We start from the raw sequence: 21,857 nt of genomic DNA, 5'->3' as shown, positions 1-21,857 counted from the left end.
GAAAATACTTTTGGCTTTAGTGGTATTGAAGAAGGAGCTCATGCCTTGGTCGTTAGTAGGATGTGGTTCTTTTTTAAAAAATATGTGTTCTATTGCTAACACAGGTGGAATCCTAAGCCGAAATAGTGCCCCTGCTCTCAATACCAACGATGCCAGAAGTATATGTGTAGCAAGGAAGTTGTTGTCTTATCTCTGAGTCATACAGAGTCTTTTTGTGGTCTAAACTATTTTTTATACCACTGGTACCAGTACCCACTGCAACATCTGAGTAGTAAATATGAGCTTTAGAACACAAAACAGYGTGATCTTTGATGCAGCTTTTTATGTAACTAAAATTTTTGAGAATTCCTGTTTCTACCTTGTTTTATGCCATTTCCTCCTCTCTCCCTTGCCACCCTCCCCTGCTAAGGAATTACCCGTTTTCATCACTGTGTTTTCATCAGATCTAAATTCAGCAGAAACTTTAGCATGTAAGTCTGAGACATATGTTCTCGTTGTCTCCCATATAAGTGAGGTAATCTTGAGTCAGGATCTAAGAGAGTTTCATAATTGTGGATTTGGAGATTTAAACTGTTGTTCTTAATCTCCTGTGCTATATGTACATGCCAGTCGGTCTAGTGGCATTCACRTTTGTGTGTATGTCACCAGAATTTTGGGCAATTTTATGCTCAGGGTATTAATCCGCATTTGTACCTCTTTAAGAAACTGCTGTAATAGTTTGTGTCTCAATCACAGACTAATATTTGTAAGTAGGGCATTGCATTGCAATGGCAAACTAATGTATGTAAGGTATGGCAATGCAGTGTGGAGATACAGCTGGTTAGTGTCTGCATAATTAGTTATTTCTGCCATTGGAAAGCACAAGTCCCAGGCTGACATTAGCAAAACATCAAGGAAGTGGTCCTTTATAACAGCTGAGAGAAATGATGATGCTACCCTTTTCAAAGAGTCCTTTCTAATATTTTTTGTTACCAAAAGGGCATAGCTACCATTTCTGGGTCAGAAAAGAAGGTAGCTGCATCTTCTAATGTTAGATTCCCTTCTGAAGTCTTATATCTACATTTTTCACTACATAACCTTGTGGCTATGCTCAGATTTTACAGAAGTAATTGCAGCTTTTCAGTGATCATTTGGCATATTTTTGGTCCTTGGCTACGTTTTGGTGCAGACTTGCATAGTTTTCAATGTGTAGTGCTCATTGCCGCAATATACTTTTGTATTGAGGGGAAAACTGCCAACATTTCCATTATTTAAAACAACATACATCCTTGCTACCTTGCAATGAATGAATAATTTCTTGCTTGATCAAAATGTATGGTGGATTTTGTAACAGAATAATTGGAAACAATGCTGTCAAGCATATTTTTTGCTAAGATTTTCTTTAAATCGCAGACTCAGAATTTCAACATAAAGATTCTTGGGAAGGGTTCACCGAGAAAGGTGGGAGCAGAAGCTTGAGGGTATGTGGCTGGTGATTGTAAAGCATGTTTTTGTATTCTCACTGATTTTGGAATTGTTCCTGTCTACTGCTGACATAAAATGGGAAGTAAACATCAGCAAGTCTTTTAGTTCACATCTGCGTAACAGTGGATTCAATCTCTAAGAATAAAAATGCCAGATGCTTATCATAGCATGTAATATTAACGAGCTGGGAYGAAGGCAGAAGTGATAGCCTGCTTCTTTCAAGGTTGGCCATGAAAGTTCAGAGAGCTTTCAAGCCAAGAAAGCTCACTAATACTGAGGGTGGGTTGCTGAATAGTTGAGACAGTCTCAGTGGGGTTTTCTTACGTAAAAGAGATCCTTGCTTGGATGCTTATCTTCTGGTGGTCCTGAGTCTTCACCTGTTTCACTTGCATTGGCACTATCAGAGATGAAGTTAGGTCAATATTTATATTTTATGACAGCATTCATTTAGTAACTACCTTGTTTTGATGCCTCTTCGAGGAGGAAGTGATCTTCAGACTCAGAGTAGCTGCAATTGAATGTGCAGTGGGATTATGGCACAAAAAGTAAGAATAAAATGTTACCTGTACTTATTCAAGGGATACGTAACTGAAAATGAAATAACTGACTGCATACTGTTATTTAACTACATGTGCTAAACTACCAGTGTAACCTCTACATATTCTAGTGTTATATTGACTGGAAAACATCTTTCTACTTAAAGTACAGGATTTTTCCACGTTCCTTTGTAGAACTACTGCAAAGCTTATGCATCCCAGATGTGAGCACATAAACATTAGAAGAAATAAYGTATAAAGCATGAAGATATAAGTGCATTTTGCCTTTATTATTCCTAAAATTATTTTGATGTTCTTGGGCGTTAGATTTCAGCAGTGTGAGATAGTTGTATGGAGATACTAAGGAAAAACAGGTAATTTTGTAAAATTCTCCTTCCAAGACCTTGACCATGCTTCCAGAGAAAAGGGGATGAGAAATTTAATTCTGTATAAGCACAGCTGTAGCTGTTTGGACATAGGAATAYGGATATACTCTGTTAATTTAAATCAATATTAACAATGTACTTCTGTTGTATAGGTATATCTGAACCTTCTTTTATTGCTAAAAGTGAAGATCGTTTGTTTAAACATTTATTTCAAGACTATCAAAGATGGGTTCGTCCAGTGGAACGGTTGAATGATACAATAAAAATAAAGTTTGGTCTTGCAATCTCTCAGCTAGTAGATGTGGTATGTATAGTACATACTTTTTTCCTCTAATTCATAAAATTCTGGAATAGTAAAAAGCAACATAACATTGTATGAAATAGTTGTTCATCTCTTTCTTTAAACACAGTAGTTAAACCTTTAAAATGATTATTGGCATAGTGAAAAATGCATTGTAGATAGGAGCATAAAGAAGAGGTCAAAAAAGTGAAGAAAAGGAGGCTGAGAAAACAAGCAACTCTTAGATTTAGTAAAGTTTACAGTGTGTGGGGGGTGAAATTCATAATAAGCCTAGGGGATTAAGGTTTTATTTATTCAATGCAAAAAATGCATATTTTTAAACCTTATTAGTCTAATTTCTGTAAAATTCAGGAACACTTGCAAATACTACCCTTTTCTCCCCATAAGTAACAAAAAACCTAAAAGCCTTCAAATATGTCACTTCCACAGAAATTAAGATTTAATACTACAGGTTAGGCCAAGAGRTAAGAGATCAACTTGACTTTTTTTCTAAAACTTACTTGCTTTAAAATATTATTTACAAGTTGAATTCACTGTTTGTAGCCATAAGAGGATTCCCCCCCCCCCCACAGGTTGGTGGTTCATTTATGTTTCCACAGAAAAACAGTAGGACTGCATACAATACAGTCAAATTGAGAAGGGAAAGGGAGGAAGGAGATATAGAAGGGGGGGAAAAAAATCACTTTTTTAACAGTTAAATAACTAAGTTTAAAAAGTGTTGATGTAAATATACTTATCAAGGATTGGAATGCTTTTAAATTGCTTTTTGTATTTTAAATTACACACTTATTTGAACTAAAGCAGTTAGTTACAATGAATGTGCTATCCAATTTTGTTTTTTCATAGAATACACTTTGTTTTTCTAGGACGAAAAAAATCAATTAATGACGACAAATGTTTGGTTGAAACAGGTAGGTGCAAAATATCAACAGAAAATTCTGAAGCATTGTAACTGGAAGCCAGAAGTTGGAAGCCAGTTTTCTAATTATTTGTGTATTCAGAACATCACTTTAGTTGCATTAATCTTTGTTTTACATGGTATCTTTACAAAATGTCTTTAAAGGTTTAATTGTTATGAAATTGTTTTAAAACTTAGTTTAAAAAAAAAGTAAATAATGAAGAGAGTCCTCCACCTGATTAAAAAATCTGATAAAGCATTGCATGGATATTTAGTAAGTGAAGATCTATATATCCAACCTTAAAAGTTACTGCTTTATTACAGAACTTTTCTTCAAAAAACTGTGGTAAGAAAAGTATGATAGGTTTGTGTAATCATTTGTATAATTGTTTTAAAGTGTCTCTTGCATTATATTTTAGACTGTCAGATAAACATTGCTGAAGAACTTTAATTTCAAAGTTGGATATGCTTGCTATAAAGAACTACTTTTTCTCTTAAGAATATTTCTTTATGGGCAGGAAAAAGGCTCAAGCTCTATAAAAATTAGAGTCCAATGCTAAACTTAGTCATCACAGTTAGCTTGGGACATGCATCTCACAAATCAATCTTAATTTAACTTTGGGGAATGTTTGCGGCCCCTAATTATACTTACTGTGTTATTTTCATTTGGGCTACTTCCTTTGTTTGTCAAGCTGCTCCCCATTCCTTTCTTCCCCAGCAACTGTCACATAAGTTCGGGCATTTCTTTTCGGGAGAAATTTTTGGACTACCCAGAAAATATAAAATGGGAATACGTAGATGATAACACTTAGTGTCTTCTTAATAGTTTCTGCAGAACTTGTGTCAGTCAAACCAGTTCAAATAAAATAAGAACTGGTCTGAATATGTGTTTAAACTTAAACCAGAATATGTGTTTAAACTCTTAAAAGTTTTTCCTCTTGAGCTTTTATTCAAATATAATAATACCAAAATAATAACATGCTTTTACTTGTGTTATTTTTGGTGCTGCTGCTGAAACTAGGAAGGAATATGTCATGAGAGCTGCAACAAGTTTTTTGTTTGGTAGTGTTGACCAGAAAGTTTATATTGCTTCTGATAAGCTTCCAAACTCCTTGGTGTTCTTTCAGAATAAGCCTTTTAAAATTTGGTTGTTTCTACTTGTAATAGCTTTTACTTATGTAAACTTAAACTGAAAAAGGATTTTAATATTTTAAGTTCTACATAGAAATACTGCCAGATGGCTCTTACAATAAAAAGCGAACAGTGAATGAGGTAAGTAGACATCTATTCAGCAAATGCACTGTTGTACTCAAATTTTAGAAGACAATTTGATCTTTTTTTTATTGCCTTTTTATGTATTTTCATCCAGTCTTGCCCTGCTTAAATCAATTTCACAGTTACAATTTCTGCATCTCCATGTGTCTATAGGAATGGATAGATGTAAAATTAAGGTGGAATCCTGAGGACTATGCTGGAATAACATCTATTCGTGTCCCATCAGATTCTATTTGGATTCCAGATATTGTTTTGTATGACAAGTAAGATTTTAATCTTTTCATGTAAAATACATTTACTCTTTCTGACTTCTCTATCTAGCCTGCTTGTACAAGAGACTCATTGAATGGATTATGTGTATGCATTAAGCAGAGCTAAGAACATTTGGGAAGGCTTTACAATATGCCTCCAAATGCAGATTGATTTTTGTTGCTTTGTTAAATGCTTAAATGTTTTGCTTTGCTTTGCTTCTGTATAGAATTTCTAGTCTTTGAAAAGTTTATTTTCACTTCTTCATGTAAACTTTGTTAACAAGAAGACAGTATCTTGCACAATGTTGGGTACAAACTAATAATGTAGAATGATGGGAGGGGAGCAACTCATCTGTACTGTTGTAAGTCATATTCATCATGGATTTAAAATTAAATACGCTTGGCTTTAAGTTTTGTGGGGAAATAACAGATCTCAGCAGAAATATATTTTGAGTGAATCTTTCTGTTCAACTTCGATGCATATACAGTGATTGTAGGACACTTGAGTGGAGAAAAAAGTCTGTTACAGTGATTATAAATTTAAGTTTGGAGGTGGCACACAGGTATTTTCTCTGGTGATTTTTTTTTTCTTCAGTTAGTGTWATTTGCCCAAATTGAGAAGTATGTCTGGTGTATTACCAATAGAAACAACAGAGTCTGGTTGTGCTGTTGAAGGTCAGAATTTTGTTGTTGTTTTGTTTTTTTCCAATCTCTTGCTTAAATCAGTAGGACCACAGAAACTTGCATAGACTTTTTCATGATTTGAAAATGTTTTCATGACTTGAAACTCTTCCAAAGCTGTTTACCTGTGTGARATTCAGATTAAAGAAAAGTGGAATATGAGCACAAATACTAAATTCTGGCTATGAAGGGGGAGAAAGGATAAGCAGCTGAAATGACAGTAATAAAAATACTTGATGAAACCTTAAGCTATTTTCCTATGAATGTAGATGTTTATATACATATATTCTTACGTATGTATAAAATAACACATTGTAATTGCATGCTTATATTTCTTCTTTCAGTGCAGATGGACGTTTTGAGGGAACATCTACAAAAACTGTGGTAAAATATGATGGCACCATTGCTTGGACTCCACCAGCAAACTACAAAAGTTCCTGCACTATTGACGTAACCTTCTTCCCCTTTGACCTTCAAAATTGCTCTATGAAATTTGGTTCCTGGACTTACGATGGCTCACAGGTTGATATAATTCTAGAAGATTATGACGTTGACAAAAGAGATTTCTTTGATAATGGAGAATGGGAAATAGTGACTGCAACAGGGAGCAAAGGAAATAGAACTGATGGATGCTGCTGGTATCCATTTATTACATATTCGTTTATAATTAGACGTTTGCCACTTTTTTACACATTGTTTCTCATTATTCCCTGTATAGGACTCTCATTTTTAACTGTTCTCGTCTTCTATCTTCCTTCAAATGAAGGTGAAAAAATTTCCCTTTGCACTTCAGTCTTGGTGTCTTTGACTGTTTTTCTTCTTGTTATTGAAGAGATTATTCCCTCATCTTCTAAAGTTATTCCACTTATAGGAGAGTACTTGGTGTTTACTATGATATTTGTGACATTGTCCATTGTGATAACAGTCTTTGCTATCAATATTCATCATCGGTCTTCATCTACGCACAATGCTATGGCACCTTGGGTCCGCAAGATATTTCTTCACAGACTTCCCAAGCTGCTTTGCATGAGAAGTCATGTAGATAGATACTTTGCTCAGAAGGAGGAAACAGTCAATATCAGTGGATCAGAATCATCTAGGAACACCTTGGAAGCAGCTCTAGATTCTATCCGATACATTACAAGGCATGTCATGAAGGAGAATGAAGTTCGTGAGGTGGGTATATTAATCATATTACACTTGTTTTCTAAAACCAGAAATTGGAGAACTAAATAATGGTTTAGACTGTCTGTATGCAGTCTCATATTAAGTGCATGCTAGGATTTCCAGTTCTTGTACTGCGCTGTAAGCTATGTAATTATTTCTACTGGAAATAAGTGCAAGTATGGTGCAATACTGAGACATTTTATTGTATCAGCCTGGTATCTGTGCAGTCCTTGGGTTCTTTAAAAACTTTTGCTCTCTTCTAGAAGTAAGTTCAAATTTTAAATACCATAAATTACATTAGTTTAAATACAGGCTGTAGCCATATGTTGTTCATTTTGTGCTGAGATCAAACATGGACTAGATGACCTCGAGTGATCTCTTCTATCACTATTATTATGTCTTTAAATTATACCAGAATATGTTGAACTGAACTTTCCTTAACCATTCAAGTAAGAGCATTTTGAATATATTTTTTCCTTGCTTTTTAAGCTAACAAACACTATAGGAGCCTCAAGGACCCAACTGCTGTTTTCAGGCCTGCTTGGAAATACAGAAGTTTGTTGTCTGGTCTCATGATGCTACCATCTGTTTCTGATGGCAAGGCCTCGGATTCTTCTAATTTATCTCTATGCAGAAATGATCGTTTGCAAAAGTTTATGGCTGCTGATAGCCTGTTCTCCCATGCTAGCCAAGGAGTAAGCTAGCTCCTCCAATGCAGCCTCGCAGGCCTCTGCTCTGATACTAAGTATCACAAGGGATCCAGGCGAGATCTTGAATAACTGTCTGATGCAGTGTTAAAACAGCATCTTATACCCCTGCATTGCATTTTCTATAAAGCACATATATTTTTCTGTAAACTACAGGGTTGTTTTTCTTTCTCTTAATGAACTTGCTCTATTTGACTGTGAGTGACAAAAGGGGTGATCTGTATATATATATTTTTTTCCCCCAGGTGTAATGGTGCTGTGATGTAGGGCTCTTGGTTGACAGGGTTCCCTTGTGCTGAATTAACAGGCTTTTGTTTGGGAGGGTTGTTTGCCTTTTCTTAAAAAAAAAAAAAAAAAAAAAAAAAAAAAAGGGGGGGGGGTTGCAAGAGTGGCCTTTTTATCACAGCACACTACTAAATTGTTACTGATAAATCGTGTTCTTTATATTCTTTAGTGAAACGCTGTAGGTAATTAGCTGATACACATTATGTTAAGATAGTGTTTTTGGCAGAAGAACAGAGAAGGACAATATTATGAATTATTTTTCTAAACTTGTAAATAATTATACCGGAAGTCTCTCAACCTCAGAGCTGAATAGACAGCTGACTGGGAAATCATTGTCTCATATTATTTGGTCTTAAAAATGCAAGTTTTAATTGCAGTGTAATTCTCTGCAAAAAGAATAAAGTTGTTAGCCCTAATTGTTGCAAATAAAAACTACACAGTTGATCTAACATTACCTCTTATGAAGCAGTAGGCTTGGGAGATATGGATAACACCAGTTCATACTTAAGGCAATAGCTTAGCAGTGTTTTAATGCGCAGCTGTATTGGCTGTACATGCGAAACTGTATAGATATGAATAATTCTATCAAAAAGGAAAACAATCTCAGAAGTACTGTGAGTATTCTCCTTAGTGTGTAATTCCATGCAGCAGTAGCTTCATGGCTTTTAGAGTTTGACACAACAGTTATTGTCTACTTTTTTTTTTTTTCCAACTTTTGAATCTAGCTACCGTCTAGGAATTTTACTTTATGATGAGGTTATGGCCTGAATCCTGAAGCTTCCAGTACTTTAGAAAATGCATACCGATTTCTTCTCTGTGTAGTTGAGGATGTTCAGTACTCTTCACGGTCATTTACTGCATTAAAGTCTAGTATTTGGGCTAAGTTAACCAGTCCGCACAAAGGGAAGTGCATTCCTGCACTAGCTCATAGTGTAATTACAGAAGGTTTATAAAAAGGGGTTATTAAATTGACCTGGCTGAAGAATGTGTACTGTAAGGTATCTGAATAAGAAATGCAGGAGTTTGATACTGTATTCTCACCTGTTCTCACAGACACTGAACAACTGTTATGTACTTTGTTTTTTAGGTTGTTGAAGACTGGAAATTTATTGCTCAGGTGCTTGATCGAATGTTCCTATGGACTTTTCTTCTGGTTTCAGTAATTGGATCACTTGTGTTATTTATTCCTGTTATTCATAAATGGGCAAATATAATAGTACCTATGCATATAGGAAGTTCAAATACATAAAATATTTTTGGATCTGTCTCCAGCTGACGTGACTCTAAAAAGGTCCATAGTAGCTCTGTTTCCATCCATGTTCTTTGTAGGTATGTTTCTGATAAAATAAAAAACATCCAAGAACAGAAAATGCTGCTTATGTTAAAGCATGGTGCCCTAGGACACAAGGAAGTCAATTTGCTTAGTGCAAATCTACTAATTCACTTCTAAATCTGTTCAGAATCAAGGGGACCTTCTCAAACACTTGCATGCATGATATGTCAAAAAAATATACACTGGCACTTACTGAGAAGTACAAGGATTTAAAAATTTTTAAAGAGGATCACTGTAGTCCAATTATTAAATTACTATGTAAAGTATTATACCGAGTATTAAATATTTGCAGATACTTATGCAATAGAGTTGCTTCTTTCAGTTATTAGAGTATGCAAAGGAAGATTTTTATTGGCATAAGTCCTTTTGAATGTGTAGTAAAGTATAAGGTTTCTACAGAGAAAATTAAAAACAATAACATAAACATCAGTTGAAGTTTACCATATATTCATTATATAAATAAGAATAGTGATATGACTGCATTTTGCCTTCATAAATTTTCAGTGACACTTTTTGCAAAATTTTCTGCTAAACTTAAAACCTTGTTAATTCTATAATACTAATGTGAACACCAAATGTAGTAAGCCTTAAAATACTTAGAGGATATGTGCATATTGATATCTCCATATCAGTTATGGAAAGTGAAGCCAATACACTTAAATGACTTGCCCAAGTTGCACAAGTGTTCTAATAGACCAGAACATTCAGATTTCTTTATTCTTGATAAATAACTTGATAAAATATTTTAGTTGTAAACATATTCCTTCCCTAACTTTGTTTCTCAAAATGAAGTTTGTAAGCACAGTTGGCAGGAATTTGGGGAATGCCTTTCTGAAGGAAATAATTTGAAAATTCATAGACTGTGTAACCAAGTATTGTTGATAGTTTTACACATTTGTTTAAAATGAATTTATAAAACTAGCATGATAGGTCCTCTCACTTATTGGATCATATGTAACTTTGAATAGCAAGGACTTATCATAGATGACTTTCCCTACTTTCTCTTTTCTGAGGGTGTTGACAAGTATCTATATTTATGTATTGCAACTTYCTAATCATTTCATGAAAATAAAGAATTTAAATTCAGCATTTAAAGAATATAAATTCATTCCAATGTCACCTTTCTTAAAGAAAAATTACATTTCCAGAACAAACTCTAAAATAAATGGGGGTTTCCATATACTTAAGTTTCTGACAATGTATTTCATAACATAGTTGTATACCTCAGGGCTAATATAGTAAGGCAAACAAGAACAAGTCTTGGGAAGTTTTTGTTTAGTTAAATAACTATATTAAAAACAACATTCATGTCTATGTGAAAATTTAATGTAAATCTTTGGTAATGGTAAGTGGTAGTAGTTATGGACTTGGAAAAACAGATTATATATWTTTTTTTCTCTATATTTTTCTCTTTATATCTCCTTTAGAATAARAATTGTTTGGCATTGTAGTGACTATAATGCTGTTTGCTTATGTCATAACTTACATGTAATTGAATATTTATTTCAAATTGTTCCACCTGTAAGTTGTTTTTGGTTTTATGTAGCTTTTTAAGGCTCACAGGCAGGGAAATGATGCAGGCTGACATTTTTTGTTCAATTTACAAATACTTGTGACTGAAAAATGAGTTACTCTTCTTCAATTATATAGTTACATCTGGCATAAGATATCAGTGTTTCCTTATAATTCATTTTAAAGGTGAATTTGCAGTGAAAGTGAGTCTGATTTATTCCATTAATATCATAACTTTACCTTTCTCAGTATTATTAAGGTACACCAATGCATCAGTCACTTTCTGTGTGCGAAAACTGCAAAAATTACTTCAGATATGCTATTTCAAATGTAAAGTTTCTTTTTTAGTTCTTACTGGGTTTGAATTACTTATGAAAGTTTACTATTACCTAAACAGGAAGTAAAGCAAGTAAAGGTATAGATTAGCGATGTGTTTCTAACTCCTCCCCTGCATGTTTTCCCCTCACTAAATGATGGCTGTAATTGCCCAATTATATTGTAATGTGATTAGCAGCATATTGGCCAATGGAGTCCCAGCCTTTATACTAGTAACTAACAATTTTTTGCAAATGTATGAAATTCTTTCAGTCATTTCTATAAGCTGATCATGGAATATATGGATACAGCTGACAGTAGAATCCTTAGGGTCTTCAGCTTATCCTCGGGTGTGTCCGAACCAAAATAATTTTTAATAGACTCGTAAGTGTGGACTTACGTAACTGGTTTCTGAATGTGCTGAACTGTTGCTAGTGCTACCTTATATACCTTTTGTCACTCAGTCAAAATAAATGAAAAGATCACAACTTTCAACAGCTTGATTCTCTTTATTTTCATAAATGTTACATCATTTTGATACCACTGTATTTCCAAAAAGCTTCCCAGTTTGGCACACAGAGAACAGTTCATAACTTTACAAAATGTTTTCTCATTACAGTATTTTGTTGCACTGTTTATTCATGCACTCAAATTATCTGTAGTTACAGACTTAAAAAAAAAAAAAAAAGTGCCTAAGAAGCAATTTTTAGCGTACTATACAGGAATGCTTTGTATCTGCCTGCCTTCCCACATAATAAAGCACTTTGCTGTAGCAGGATGCTTCCATATCCAAACCATCCTACAGTATTTTGATCCTTTGCATAACCCCCTGACTGCATATTATTGTGTTTTATTTGCATACAGTGTAAAACATTAGGTCTGAATAGCTTGATGTTTTTCTGACATTCTTTTTATATAGTGAAAATATGGTGATGCACAGAATTTATATTCTGGCTGCTTTATCATCATCATCTATTAATCACATATTCATTTTCCTTTTGTAAATAATTCTGCCCAGGGTCATGTCCTCCCACAAGTTGAATCATTGTTTATACAGCAGGTGGCAATGTTCTCCATTCTAACAATTCAGTAGATAAGCTTCCTAAATTGCTTCATTACTGTGGGGACGTTCATTGAACAAACTATGAACTTATTCCCAGAAGAACTTGTCACAGTGTGAAAAGACTTAGCACCAGACTCCTGGAAACAAATCTGGTAGTCCAAGTATTGAACTTGTCTCACCCTTCAGACTATCCATATAATTATCAGTTTCTTTATCAAACTCTTCTTAAATCATTCCTATAAATTTTAATGTACTACCTACATCTCTTCCAGTTATTACAAAAAGTAGCTGGCAAGCCTAAAGCATATTACCTTGAGATCAGCTGTCATAACAGTTCAAAATAAACTTTTCCACATTTTTAATAAAGCCTTGGTTAAGCAAAGCTGAGGCTAAGAAAGATCCTTATTCTACTAATGAAACGCATACAAAAGACATCAGACGCAGGGGAGAAAGGTTTGGTTGGCAAAAGTTTGCTTTGGTTTTGTAAGGTACCATTTTGAATTTTTACATTTCATCTCCAGCCATCAAAGGTTGTAAAAACAATCCTGCTGTTCCTAGAATACATACCAGGATGAAAACCCATAGAAAAATGCGATCAATTACCATGGCAACGTATTTCCAGTCATCCTGAATCTGAAAAATAAACAGATCAAATAGAAAGTAGGCATGTTTATTAGATCAATAACTTGCATTAAGATCATCTCATATAGTGAATGTAGATTTTTTTCCCCATATACAGATTGCCTTTCATATATGCACAACTTTAATACCAGTGTTTCTGTAGACAAATTAATTCACCTTGAAGAAGCTTTATTTGAATATGCTATCTGTAAAGCCAAAAGTAGCTCTTGAAATACAATTAAGTTGTTCACCAAGACACTGGACCTCAGGAGATACAATCTCTTTTCTGTATGTCAGTCCTGGAAGTGAAAGGATATTCTGGACAAACCTGACTACCTGAGAATGTAAATCCTATTGAAATTGAAACAAGCTGCTCCTACGGGTCCTTAAGCAGTATATGAGAAGACAGAAATTAATGGATATATGATAATTTGGTATGTTGATGTTTTAATTTCTTAAGTGGTACTGGAATTTAATGACATTCTCATGCATGATATAAAATTCATCTCCTTACCTTCCATACAAAAATGAACCAAATTTCCAACAACATGTTTGGGTTTTGTTGTATTTTTTTAGGGGACGTTATAACAAGAGTGACGCTGAAGTAGTATATATGTTGCATGTTAGTAGAAACAATGGTAGGTGATAATTTTAGCTACTCTGTGATCACAATTTCAATTTTGACTTCATTTTTCCCCAGGTAGGCTAATATGAACTGAATAGTGCATTTTTTTGTTTTTRAAACTTTGAACATTTTAGTTTAGAACTTGTTCTTTGAGTTAAGGCAGACCAAAAACAAACCCTATTTTCTATACTAACTAATTTTAAGTAAAGTTCTGATTTCAGCATACACAGAATAACTTCATTCTAACCTTAAGTGTCATGCTGTATAGGATTTAAATTCAATGAAGATTGTGGTGATGTAGCTGCTGTTGTTAGAATGTTTGAGGAACAGTGATAACAAAAGAAAACTTTAATTGCATCAGGATGCAGTGTTATGGGAGATGACATTGGCTCTGTGAAAGACAAATTCTTAGCCTCTTTATTGATRGGGAACTGTGGGAGGGAGGATATAACTTTCTAAATGCCACAGAGTTGGCAGATTCCACTACAAAGATTGTAATTTGGAAATCCTAACTACAAATCTTGTAGGAGGCTACTCAGCTATGCTTCCCTAGCAATGGTTACTGTGACATGTTTCACTGGGTATGTATCGTCAATACGGAGAATGTAGTGCAACAGAGCTGCTCCCCCAAATTAACTGTTTAGTTAATTTGTAATGCAAATATTTGAAATGCAGTTTATGTAATTTACTTGTATAAAACAATGGTCTATGTTGTCCATGTTTTTTTAAGGGAGTCTTCTCTTACAAAACAGTTCTACTATGTGAAATGGTAAACGGTGTCTGCAGTCTAAGTAATGGTAAAGTATGTTCTTACCTCTTTTGCTTCATTCTGCATTTTCATATTTTCTGCAATGTATTTAACACTTTCAATAGCATCTCTCATTTCTGGTGACAGAACTGAAAATGAAAGCAGAGGATCTACAGATTCAGAGCTTGAACTTCTTGTGAGATTGCCACTGAAATCTGAGAACTTCATTCGTTGATGCTGACAACAGCTGCATGCCGTATCTTGACATACAAAGCCATCTTTGCAGCATTTGGTTTCAGAACTGTTGAAGCAGTTTAAGTTTGAAAACTCAGCAGTGTAAAATGGTTTTGGCTTCTGATTATTCTCTTCATCACTGGCAGGCCTTGTCATAAACATGATCCTGGGAAGTAAGTTCAAGAAGATGGTTCTCACCCACACGGGCATTGTGTGYGTCTTGGGTGTTCTGTAGTGCACGTTAAGTACAAATACCGTAATGACAATAGATAGAGTTACAAATATCATGGTGAAAAGGAGGTATTCCCCAATAAGTGGAATTACCAGAGAAGTAGAAGGTATGGTTTCTGTGATAACAAGAAGGAACACTGTTAAAGATAAAAGGACCGATATGCAGAGTGTCACCTTCTCACCACAATCTGAAGGCAAGTAGAAAACCAGGACAGTCAGAAAAGAAATCAGCAGACATGGAATAATCATGTTGATAGTGTAAAATAAAGGTAAACGCCTAATGTAAAGAGAGTATGTGATGTCTGGATATATCTCTTCACAACAGTTGTATTTGATGTCATGTTTATACCCAGGAGCTTTAATAATAGCCCATTCTCCACTCTCCCAGTAATCTTTCAGGTTCATTGTAGAGCCAATTAAAACTAAGTCAATTTTGGCTTTATCATAAGACCAGGAACCAAACTTCATGGTGCAGTTCTGATAGTCAAAAGGGAAGTAGGTTACATCTATTTTACACGAGCTTTTAAATATAGCCGGAGGTATCCAGGTCACATCACCTGTGTATTTCAGTAGGGCCTTTGTCTTGTCATCAACCTGGAAATCTCCAACTGCACTGTAAAGGAAAAAAAAACAACCCAAAAACCAAAAAAAAATCAGAATGCAGCTATTCCTTTTAGTTTTGTATAATGAGATATTATTTATAAAATCTTTAATCTGTTTTTGAAAGTAAACAATTACATGTTAACATGGAGCTGAACTGCATGTACAGGATTGAGTCAGTGGCTGTCATAAATTTGCATAGATAAGCTTAATTGAACAGTTGTGTAAATTTACCACAGACGATGTGAAGGGAAATATTTTCCTTTATAATAACACGACTTGTTGCAATCAATACTCAAAGRAGCAAATGTGAGCTCAAGTGCCTCAGAACCTGATGACTGACAAGAGAATACCTGCGATACTGGTATTTCCACCCCTTTTGTGGGCAGGGGAGGTGGTAATTATGGAGAGATGGATTAGGGTTGGGATGTATCTTTGTGTAAGGGATGTGTTTGGTGAGGGTTTTTGTCCCACATTGCTATCCTGATTGCTGTCATGTGAGAACTATGTGATAATTTCACTTGTTCATATGAAAAAGTAAAACTACAGAGGTAATCTAAGTTCTTAGGATTAGCTGACCACAGGTAGAAAAGGACTGTTGTGAGCCACTGGTCCATAGGCCTCAGTTTTGGATTAGCGTAGCTAAGCCCATTTCACTGAGAGCGGCTTCCTTGCATGGCAGAGGGATCCATTTAGTGATGGTTTGGCATTTCAGAGTCTTGGAAACAAACATCCAAAGCACATCATACCCGAGGCTTTTGTATGTCAGTGCTGTTGTTGCATAGGTGTTAAACTGTGAGTTTAACTGCTAAAAAAGCTAGAATTGGCAGTTGCTTTCAGYTAAAGGTCTGAACCACAGACAAGAATTTCCAGTGTAAGTGAACTTCTTGCCACCTCCCATGTAGACAGTGATAAAAACAGCAGTAAAAGCGGGAGCTGGTGAAGGGAGGAGCTGGCTCTTGCCCAGTGAYGATGGTGGAGGCGACATACAGGTGAGTGCAGCCGTAAGGGGGGTGCGGGACACAGGTGTGTGGAAAAGCAGGCTCTTCAGTGAGTACAGTGAACAGGATTTTTTTAAAATGATAACATCACCTTCCCTCTTCCTGAATTAGTAAGATAAACATGCAAGAGTCTTACTTGTTATATAAAACAATATCTGGCTTCCAGATCTGGCCAGATGGCACTCGGATGAATTCAGCACCTCCATAGTCCACTGGATTCCAGCGAAGCTTATAATCATTCCAGATCTAATGGCGCAAGAAGCGAGTCCGCGTTAGGTTGGGAAGAAATTGCGATTATGTGGACTAGACTCAAACCAAGGGCCGCCGTACCACTTCTAGGGTGGTTTTATTTTGGGTACTACACTGACTCCCGCTCCCGGCGGCAGCGCTGCGGCGCGGGGCTGCTGCGCGCCTGGGGCTCCTCGGGGCGAAACTGGCGCTAAACGGGCAAACCCGGCATGTAGCGGCTTTTCTAAGTGCCGGAGGGTTGAGGCTGCGGCACCCCGCAGCCGGGTTACAGGCAGCGCCCGGGGCGAGGGACAGCACCGCACCGCTCGCCTCAGCCCGGGGCGGGAAGGCGCCTCAGGGAGCCCCGGGGGGCAGGGAAGGTCCCTCACGGCGCCTCAGGGAGCCCCGGGGGGCAGGGAAGGTCCCTCACGGCGCCCGGGGGGGAGGGGCGGGAAGACGCCTCAGGGCTGAGGCGCCGCTGAGCAGGCGGCGGCGGCGGCCGTTGCCGGGGCTGTTGCCGTTGCCGCTGCCGTTGGCGGGTCCCTGGCTGCGCCCTGCAGTGGCTGCGTACCCGGGGGGGGCCCGGCGCCGCCGGCAGCGGGGAGAGGCGATCGGGTGAGCGGGCGGCCGCCGCGCCGGGCGCGAGCGCTACTCACGTGCTTCAGCCACAGGTTGGTCTCCATGATCTGGTTCACCTCGTCCTGGAAAAGAGGGAGGCGTCGGGGCGGGCGGCGGGGYCGCCGCCCGCGGGGCCCGGCGCCGCCCGGTACTCACCACCTTCACCAGCTGCGACATGGACACCTCGAACTGGATGATGACCGGCTCCGACACGTTCCTCACCGGCCTCACGAACTGGTTGTAGTTCTCGAACAGGGCGTCGTAGAGCCGGTGCTCGGCCTCAGAGCCGCCGCCGCCTGCCGGCGAGAGGGGGGGCGTCGAGGAGGGCGGCGGCGGCCCCGGCCCGGGCCTTCCCCCCCCCCCCGCCCGAGGCGGCCCCGCGGCCCCCCGGGGGGTGGCGGGACGCGGCCCGCGGGCGGCGAGGCAGGGCCGTGCGTGGTGGGCGCCCCTGTCTCGTGTCTGACGGCTGGGGCAAGGAAAGCGGCGAAGCACCGCAATGCTTTTATTTTTTCCCCTTCCCCGTGCCTCTCTGCGGATAGTTCCGGAAACGGTTTGATGGCAGTAGCGAAACTGGGGGTGCCCGAGTGCTGCCCCCTCCGGGGCCTGGGGCGCGGGGCGGGAGAAGGGCAGCTCGCGGCCGGGGCAGAGCGTTGGGTAACGCGAGGAGTCGCAGGAAAGCGGTGACGCTGCTTTGCAGCCCGAGTCTCGGCTGCGTGATTGTGGGGGTGATAACAGCCCGTTTGCTAAAACGTGAAAACGATTAAAATTGTGTAACCATTACGTTCAAAGATCTGCCCAAAGAGAATGCCTGCTAACAGCCCTTTTATTCTGCTAAACCATTTCTATCCACAGTATATTCCTACTGCCCATTTTGCTGCTGGTTCTGCTGCCCGTGGTGCCTTGTGGTTGATGAAAAAGCAGCAAATTGAAATTGTTTTCAAGCACAACCCCTTTCAACTGTTTTGGGATGGTTGTGAGAGTCTGCATTTCAAATCTTTTTCTCCCAGAGCCAAGCAGTGAGCGTCTTGAGAGCTGGGCAGTATCCAGAAGCCAATGGTCTTTCCTTTCTAGGGCACTTTCTCTTGAAATCTCTCCTGGACAAAATATCCTCCAGCATTTTAACTGGGGAAAAATACCTATTTTTGCCTTTATGGATGACACTGTACATGAATTTGGCAAAAACACAGAACTGAAGTCTGTTGAACAAACCCTATGATTCCTTTGAAACACAAGTATAAAGCTACAGATAATTGCAAGGACACGTACATTTATTTTTCCTGGATTTTGCTATTTTTCAGAGGACAAAGAGAAGGGAAGCAAAGTGTCTGCGTGTGACTGATCTGCACTGTTTCACACAGCAGATGTTACTTTCTGATCTTTACGAGAGCTCCCCTCTCTGCCTAAGACAAGAGGGTCCTCCCATGGCAAACTGTGTTTAGCTAAAAACACTTGGATGCCAATTTTATTTTCAGGTTAGTGAAGTCACTCAAGCAAACTTGCTACTTTAAAAATGCACACCCTTCTTTCATGCTTTTGGGGAAATAGCTTTTTAACAGCCACTCTTGCCCTTATAATTATTTATTGATATCTCATATTTATGGGGTGTATCTCTCAGATCAAGATTTCTGGAATAAATGCTCCATAATCTTTTAGGTAAATAGCTTTAAGATAGATCTTTATTATAGTCCCTTCCAAATTGTCAGCCTTTTTACATGTCCACAGAACAATAATTACATCTAGCATCCACTGTATCTAGACAATAAGTGCATTAATGGATTTTTATTTAAATACTTCAGTGTTCTCTGTATCTGCAGAGACGAGGTGCACTGTTCACAGCACACATTTAAAGCTGTTTAATRTTGTCTCTTTCTTCGGGTCCTTCTGTACTCTACAGTATGTAAGACTAAACCTTTGCATGTAGGGAGTTTTCTTAATGTTAAAATGGCTTTGTGGTTCTGTTTGGCATCTCAGATCAGGACTACTTAACTTGTTACTACTTCACCAGGAGAAATAATAAAAAAAAAAAAAGCCTAACAGAAAAAGCTGTCCTAGGAATCTGTATATTTCATTCGTTAGCCTGGAGTAAGCTTCAACACTTACTAAAAATAAATTGCACAAAGCCATCTCCTATTGACCTCTTTAGTTCCCCTTCACCAACAAAGAATAAGCAAATTAAGGATCACCCACCTTTAAAGAGAAAGCAGACGGCAGCAGTTAGGAGGAGAGTGTGCGAGCTCCCCATGGTGCTGCGAACCGCTGCTGCTCGGCAGCGGCTGCTGAAGGCAAGCTCAGCTGGCAGGATTGAGGCGCACGGGAAGCACTGAGAGCTCCGCTCCTCCGATGTAGGAAATGCTTGGAAGCAGCAGGCAGCAGGACCCCGAGCACAGCTCTGCGCAGTGAGCTCCCGTTAGGTTTGCTGTGCTRCCCCCTTTCCAGCTGCCCAGGCTGTCATAAACAGAGTGTTGGAAACAGGAAATAAATTGTAGGCAAAATAGATGTTATTACTGTAGTAAGGAGCAGTCATCTGGTAAGGACAGTGGGCAGGAGTCCATAAACTGGTGCATAAATGAACCCAGTAATCTGACTATGCTAAAGATTTTTCCAGTCGGCTGCTGTACAGGATGCTTCTTTATAAGAAGTTTATGCCAAGCTATTAGGACAGGTTTAGGTAATGAAAATCTTATAATTGAATTGTGCTGAAATGGATATTGACATTAGGGACACCTGATGTAGCAGTGAACTGAGATCATGAGACCTGAATTTCCAATTATACACAGTTAATGTTTGAGGGTTTTTTTCCTAACAGTGTCTCATCTTTGCAAGCACATGTGCCAGGTGCTGGTCTCTAGCCTGGTTCTTTAGTGTATAAAAARGATGTTATTGTTCCCTGGAGTAACCTTAAGCACTCATAAATGTTGCCAGGATCTGAGCCCAGAGATGTATACACAGCAGGCAGGATCCAGCCAGAGCCAGGGGTTTGGGTTGGAGCCAAACTAGACCAAAGCTCTTGAGAATAACTGGTTTTGGACCATTCCTGCTTTCATGGGCTGGAAAGGTCAGATTTGGGAAGGAGTGTAAGAGTGCTGGATGCCGGCCTCATCCCACAAAACCCTATTGTTTATCGGAAAGGAGATGGGGGAAAATGGGGGTGTTGTGTTTGAAATTCTGGTCAAGATTATTCTCAAGCAGTAATGTAGGCTGGAAGAGCTCCAGTAGACCTTTACATTCTCATTGTAGGTTGAACAAATTTCATCTTTTTCTACTGTCATGGATTTTCTTTCTGCAGTTAAAAAAAAAAAAGGCTTGGGATTTTTTTTGGCAAAGAATTTTTATAATAAAAAATCTTCTGGAGAGAGGATGTAGCACCAGTCAAGGAAGTGGGAAAATGGGACGTTTTCTCCTCCTGTTTTTCTGGAGTTGGACCCTTCAGTAGAAACAAGTAACTGAAGTTGGGTGGTAAGGGKTTGCCTTTCTCTCTTGCCTGTGAAGGACTTACTGCCTGGGATCGTCCCATATCAGCCTTTCAGAGCTGCAGATGTTTGCTTAGTTTCCTTTTTAGTCGTAAAATCATGGTTTGCAAAGTGGCTCATTCGTTGGGTGACCATCAGCTTCCTTATCAAATTGTATGCCACTTCTTGCCTCCCTCTTGAAAAGCGCGGTGATGCGGGGACATGGGAGCCGTGGTTGTTGCACACATCTGGGCAGTCTGTGCAGGGGGGAGAGGGAAGAATTTGGGATTCCACCCCTGTTTCGGGTAATGGGGAGAGGGAGGCCTGGTGGGGCAGGAGTGCTGGTAGGGAAGGGGGAATGACAACCCCACTTAGCACGGTGCTAAGTGGTAGCACCGGGAGAAGGAGCACCAGACGGGGTTCAGCTGCTCTTGGCACAGATCTTGTTCATCCTGTTTACTCCAGCTCTCAGAGCATCATTCAGTCCATCCCCAGACACATGTTCTTTTGATAATTTCTGTAACTGCATTAGCTTGGAGGAAATAGGCTTTACTGTCCATTTGATTTTATCTATTTTTTCCAGAGAACTCAGCCATTTGGTCTTGTAGCTTAACCCTTTTGTGGACACAATTTGTTGCCTTTCTAGGGCATGCAGACTAGGTTTTTTCCCTTTCTGCCTTCTTCTTGGTTTCCCTGAATGAGCAGCATTATCACTAGGATGTTTGTTTGTTTTTAATCACAGGCAGAAATGAGCTACAGCTTCAAAAATCAGATCAGAACCAGGTTCCCCCAAATTCAGTGTTCAAACCTGAAGAGTTTGGAAACGGCTGATCTACGGAGGGAGTGAAGAGCCATTGTATCTTTCAGGTATTTTAGCTTAATTTGCCTAGTTGCTGAAATTTTCATCAGTGTTTGTATGCACAGATGATATTTTCTCTCTGACGTCATTCGCTGGAGCTCCTGGTGGAATCAGACGGGTTTGTGGTAGGCTTATTTCTGTGGCTAGGGAGGGCGATATGATAAGAACACGTCACCATGACTGCATTGCAGAACTACATAGGAGAAGAATTTGTATGGGCAGGGGGAAGCTCATCCAGCCATGAATATCTGCAGTAACAAACTGTGTAGCCTTTCCTTTTAATAACCATGCCACTTCTAAAGCTGTTTCTCCAGATCAAATCTTGGAACCAGCTCAGGTCATGAGGAAGGGAATATTTTCCCACCTTACTCTGGAATATTGATGCTCCCTCTATAAAAAGCCAACACTGCTGGCTTTTCTGGGTTGTTTGGCTGCAGGGGTGCAAAAGAGTCCCAAACAAACTCGCCAG

General features: G+C 38.7%; 2 protein-coding genes across 5 annotated transcripts; one reads left to right on the top strand and one right to left on the bottom strand.

Annotated features, from left to right (window-relative positions):
* Nucleotides 1-1,978: 1,978 nt before the first annotated feature.
* Nucleotides 1,979-11,579, top strand: CHRNA5 (cholinergic receptor nicotinic alpha 5 subunit). 4 transcript variants are annotated; one of them, XM_026068404.1, is made up of 6 exons: nucleotides 1,979-2,009; nucleotides 2,539-2,690; nucleotides 3,554-3,598; nucleotides 5,014-5,123; nucleotides 6,137-6,968; nucleotides 9,039-11,579. In XM_026068404.1, the coding sequence occupies exons 3-6, from the start codon at nucleotides 3,572-3,574 to the stop codon at nucleotides 9,198-9,200; spliced, it is 1,131 nt and encodes a 376-aa protein (XP_025924189.1). In that variant the 5' UTR covers nucleotides 1,979-2,009; nucleotides 2,539-2,690; nucleotides 3,554-3,571; the 3' UTR covers nucleotides 9,201-11,579. The 4 variants fall into 4 exon arrangements, with proteins under 4 accessions (XP_025924189.1, XP_025924186.1, XP_025924185.1 ...); XM_026068401.1 differs by lacking the exon at nucleotides 1,979-2,009 and having other exon boundaries at nucleotides 2,613-2,690; nucleotides 5,014-5,114; XM_026068400.1 differs by lacking the exon at nucleotides 1,979-2,009 and having other exon boundaries at nucleotides 2,654-2,690; nucleotides 3,534-3,598.
* A 1,099-nt stretch (nucleotides 11,580-12,678) lies between these two features.
* Nucleotides 12,679-20,594, bottom strand: CHRNA3 (cholinergic receptor nicotinic alpha 3 subunit). Its single transcript, XM_026068380.1, is given in 8 exon segments — nucleotides 12,679-12,807; nucleotides 14,235-15,246; nucleotides 16,371-16,480; nucleotides 17,119-17,163; nucleotides 17,237-17,376; nucleotides 19,268-19,394; nucleotides 19,397-19,525; nucleotides 20,577-20,594. Coding segments are annotated over 8 exon segments (1,710 nt in total).
* Between the last annotated feature and the right edge of the window lie 1,263 nt (nucleotides 20,595-21,857).

This window comes from Apteryx rowi, unplaced genomic scaffold, assembly GCF_003343035.1.
Source record: "Apteryx rowi isolate R43461 unplaced genomic scaffold, aptRow1 scaffold_27, whole genome shotgun sequence".
Lineage (NCBI taxonomy): Eukaryota > Metazoa > Chordata > Aves > Apterygiformes > Apterygidae > Apteryx > Apteryx rowi.
This window is presented reverse-complemented; position numbering and strand designations above follow the sequence as displayed.

Bases quoted from the DNA above. Each gene is read 5' to 3' on its own strand.
- CHRNA5 (XM_026068404.1), top strand. From the start codon at position 3,572: ATGACGACAAATGTTTGGTTGAAACAG. The intron at 3,599-5,013 runs GTAGGTGCAAAA...ATGTGTCTATAG, and splicing joins CAAATGTTTGGTTGAAACAG to GAATGGATAGATGTAAAATT. The intron at 6,969-9,038 runs GTGGGTATATTA...TTTGTTTTTTAG, and splicing joins AGGAGAATGAAGTTCGTGAG to GTTGTTGAAGACTGGAAATT.